Here is a 3,905-nt window from a genome sequence, read left to right on the forward strand (position 1 = left end):
CAGGAAGTTTCAACTGCATGGATGCAGCAGGCCGTCAGGTTGGGAGGCGTGAACAGCAAAGCTTAATCTAACCGATGGAGGAGCAGTGTGTCTCCCTGCTTCCCGAATTCTCCCAGAGGAACACCACTCCCTGCTCTGGAACTTCACACTCAAACTAACAGTAAGCCTGAAGGGAAGAAGTCTCTTCAGGGTCCCGGAAGTGCCCGCAGAAAGTCCATCCCGTCAAGATCAGTTTCTTGGGACAGCAGCCTCATTTGTGAGTCCGTATGCTGCTGCAGATCTGGGCAAGGCGGCTGGAGAGTTTCTTGATATTTCCCAAGGCCTCTGGGTCCAGCTGTGCGATGCCCATCCTCTGCAAGTCACTAGCCAGCAATCGCATGCTCTCTCCACTGCACACCGGCACCGTGAGGAAAATCTCTCTGCTGTCAGCAAGAGGGCTGCCATTCATGGAGACGTTGTAGATCCGCTCTCTGGCTGCTGGGGTCTGCAGGCCTGGGGTCTTGAAGACCCTTGAGTCAAACCTGGGGGTCAGGCCTGGGGTTGGCTTCACCATAGACAACTCCAGCCGGCCCACAGCTGGGGTGACAGTGTTATAATGGCTTGACCTTTTGCTTTTGCCTTTTCCTTGTATGGACTGGGTTCTCTTCTTGGATGGAGGACACCTTTTGACTCTTGAAGTTTGAAGATTCTTTTTCTTCTTCTTCTTCTTCTACTATCATTTCATCCAATTTCATTATCTTTCGTGTTTTGACAGATTTCAAGGGTGTCTGAATAGCTTCTGCTGTTAGTTGGTTTATTTCTGTGATATCCAAGTCCGCTGTTGCGGCCTCTTCCAGCGCCTGTTTGCTTCCTCCAAGGGCGAAGTAGTCTAGCCAGTTCATCTCGCGCAGCGCCTTGGGGAGCCGCAAGATCTCGATGTTGTACGGGTTATCCATCTCCTTGAGGACGTTCTGCCTGTCTGACTGAATTTGCTTGGATCGTATTTGCACTGCGCGGTCGAAGTCCCGGAGAAAGGAAGCGAGCTTCCGGCTCCGAACCGAGTACGTCTTGGCCACCCGACTGCCGCCCTTCCTAGCCGGAGCCGTGGCGCTTGGGTGGAGGCTGCGGGGAGCGCGGGATGCAGCCACTGGGAGGTCAGCGGCCGAGGTCAGGGAGGGAGAGTAAGGGGGCCGCGGAGGAGCTGGCGAGGGTGGAAGGGCGCCCCACAGAGCTAGTGGGGGCGCCCTGCCTTTGAAGGCCCAAGCATAAAGGTGTCTCGAGGCACGTACTTGCGGGTCACCAAACGGGTTGAGAAAGACCTCGCCGCTCCAGCTGAGGGGAGGGAGCAGCTTCGTGCCTAACCGGACGTGTGGCCTTGATTTGCATTTCTTTGATGACGAGTTGGTGTTGAGCATTGTTTCATGTGTCTCTTGGTCATCTGTATGTCTTCTTTGGAAAAATGTCTGTTCACATCTTCTGTTCATATCAACTTTTAATTGACTTTTGGGGGGGGCTCTTTGTGTGTTGAATTATATATATATTTTTCATATATTTTGGATACTAATCCTTTTTCAGATATGTTATTTGCAAATATCTTTTCCCATTCAAGGGGCTGTCTTTCTGTTCTGTTGATGGTCTCCTTTGCTGTGCAAAAAGCCTTTTATTTTGGTGTAGTCCCAATAGTTTAATTTTGGTTTTGTTTCTCTTGCAAAAGGAGTCCTGACTAGAAAAATGTTCCTATGACTGATTTCAAGAGCTTATCACCTGTGTTTTCTTCTAGGAATTTTGTGGTTTCATGTCTCACAGTTAGATCTTGAATCATTTTGAAATGAGTCAGTCACAGAAAGACAAGTACCAAAGGATTTCGCTCACATGTGGAACTTAAAAAACAAACGAACAAACAAAAAAAAAAAAGAAAGAAAAAGAAAAAAAGACAAACATAAAAAACGAGACTCTTAAACATAGAGAACAAACTGGTGGTTGCTAGAGGGTAGGTGGGTGGGGATAGGTGACATAGGTAAGGGGATTAAGAGTACTTTTTCTGCAATGAGCACCTAGGAATATACAGAATTGCTGAATCTCTATGTGGTCGACTTGAAACAAATATAACACCTTTGTTAACTATACTGGAATTAAAATAAATAAAATAAAATAAAATAATGAATGAATGAATGAATAAATGAAATGATTGAGAAGTGAGAATAGCAGTTGAGATTGGAAACTGTAATTGTGTCGCCTTGACGGTAGGTGGTACCACAAGCCTGGCTGTGATGAGCAAAGGGACAAACTATCCTGTTACTCAGTGTCAAGACTTCTAGTATTCTCACTAATAGCTCCACATGTAGATTTCATTTAATTGCTGTGTTTTTAAAGCCAACCACAATAGATTTGTAAGTCAATATTTAAAGCAGGAAGAGGAGAAAAAAGATCACCTTTATTGTATTCTTGATCCTTGAGTGACATATTTTTCCAGGCTTTGAAGATATAAATGTACATATAGATATAAATAGAAAAATGTTTAGAGGCTTGAGGAAGATGTGTGAAAACACATCTCAGAGAAGAAGTCAAAAGAGAGCCACCTGCCAGGGAGCAGCTTGGGACTTGCCACACCTGCTAGCACGGATTCCAGACATGAGTGAACAGTGAAAGAAGCCACTGAAATCACGCGGAGAATGAAATGAAAAACATGAGATGGAATAAAAGTCTAGATAGCTCATTAATTTCAGTAAATGCAAATGGACTAAAGCTTTGATTGAAATACAGAGATTGACAGATTGATCACAAAATATAAATGCAGGTAATATGCTTTTTGAGTCATATGACTAAAAACATAAAGGCCATTTCAGAGATTGATTGCAAAAGATGGAAAGGATCTGTCATGCAAATACTAAGTAAATAAAATTGGTATGTATATATTAAGGTCAAAAACTAAATTTTAAGGAAAGGGGCACCTGACTGGCTCAGTTGATAGAACATGCAACTCTTGATGTCAGGGTAGTAAGTTCAAGTCCCATGTAGGGTGTAGAGCTACTTCAAAAAAATTTTTTTTTTCAGGGAAAACATCGTAAGGCAGAAGGGCTCATGTAATGATAAGCATTCATCCTCTCAAGAAATATACAGCAACTCTAGCATATGTGCATCTGATACAATAACCTAAAAGATAAAAATAAAAATACAATATACATGTAGAAGATGATAAATCAAAGCATTATGGTAGGATATTTAATATATGGCTCTTAATTCCTCATAGGTCATGCAGGAGAGAGAAAGGATATAGGTGTTTTAGACAACACAATAGACAACACAACACAATCAGTAAGCTTGACCTAATGGACTTGGATATATTGTAAAGTAATTGTCAAGGTTTTCATACATCTGCTGGGTATTGGATTCACTACAGCTTATTACATTATTGAAAACAAAAAACAGATGAAAAAATAAGCTTAGATGAACAAGAATGAGTCATGAACCAAAAATTATTATCATTCAAAATCTTTACACTTTGTGTGTGCATGTAGGGGAGAGAGAGAGAGAGAGAGAGAGAGAGAAATAAAAATGGAGATGAATTTGACTCCCTATAAACAGTCATAAATAACATTTTAATATAAATAGTCCTGAAATCCAGTCAGTGTAGGACAAGCTTCCTTCACAAATCACCCTTGTTTTTGATCTTCTAAAAATAGAAGAAACCACTCAAATAACCTATTTGAGTTTGCATCACCTCCAGTTTGTGGCTGTCTTTCTCCAAGATTCCATGGTGTCCTGCTTGCCAGTTCTTCTGTTTACCCTGCATATTTATTCTCCCCCTTCTCTGCCTTGCTCTGTGCTCCCAGCAGCTGATCCAAAAGGAATTACCTACTAGCTCCTTGAGTTCTTTGAGTAATGAAGAGTGTAATGAGTAGAGTGGAGGAAGAGAGGAAAGTGGA

At 42.4% G+C, this 3,905-nt stretch overlaps 1 protein-coding gene across 1 annotated transcript; it reads right to left on the reverse strand.

Moving 5' to 3' along the window:
* Window positions 1-241: 241 nt before the first annotated feature.
* On the reverse strand, window positions 242-1,801 carry LOC123942210 (borealin-like). The gene is given in 4 exon segments (XM_046006095.1): window positions 242-692; window positions 694-1,101; window positions 1,269-1,311; window positions 1,744-1,801. Coding segments are annotated over 4 exon segments (951 nt in total). The 3' UTR covers window positions 242-250.
* Window positions 1,802-3,905: the final 2,104 nt, after the last annotated feature.

The sequence above is a fragment of the Meles meles genome, chromosome 5 (assembly GCF_922984935.1).
Source record: "Meles meles chromosome 5, mMelMel3.1 paternal haplotype, whole genome shotgun sequence".
In the NCBI taxonomy this organism is placed as follows: Eukaryota; Metazoa; Chordata; class Mammalia; order Carnivora; family Mustelidae; genus Meles; species Meles meles.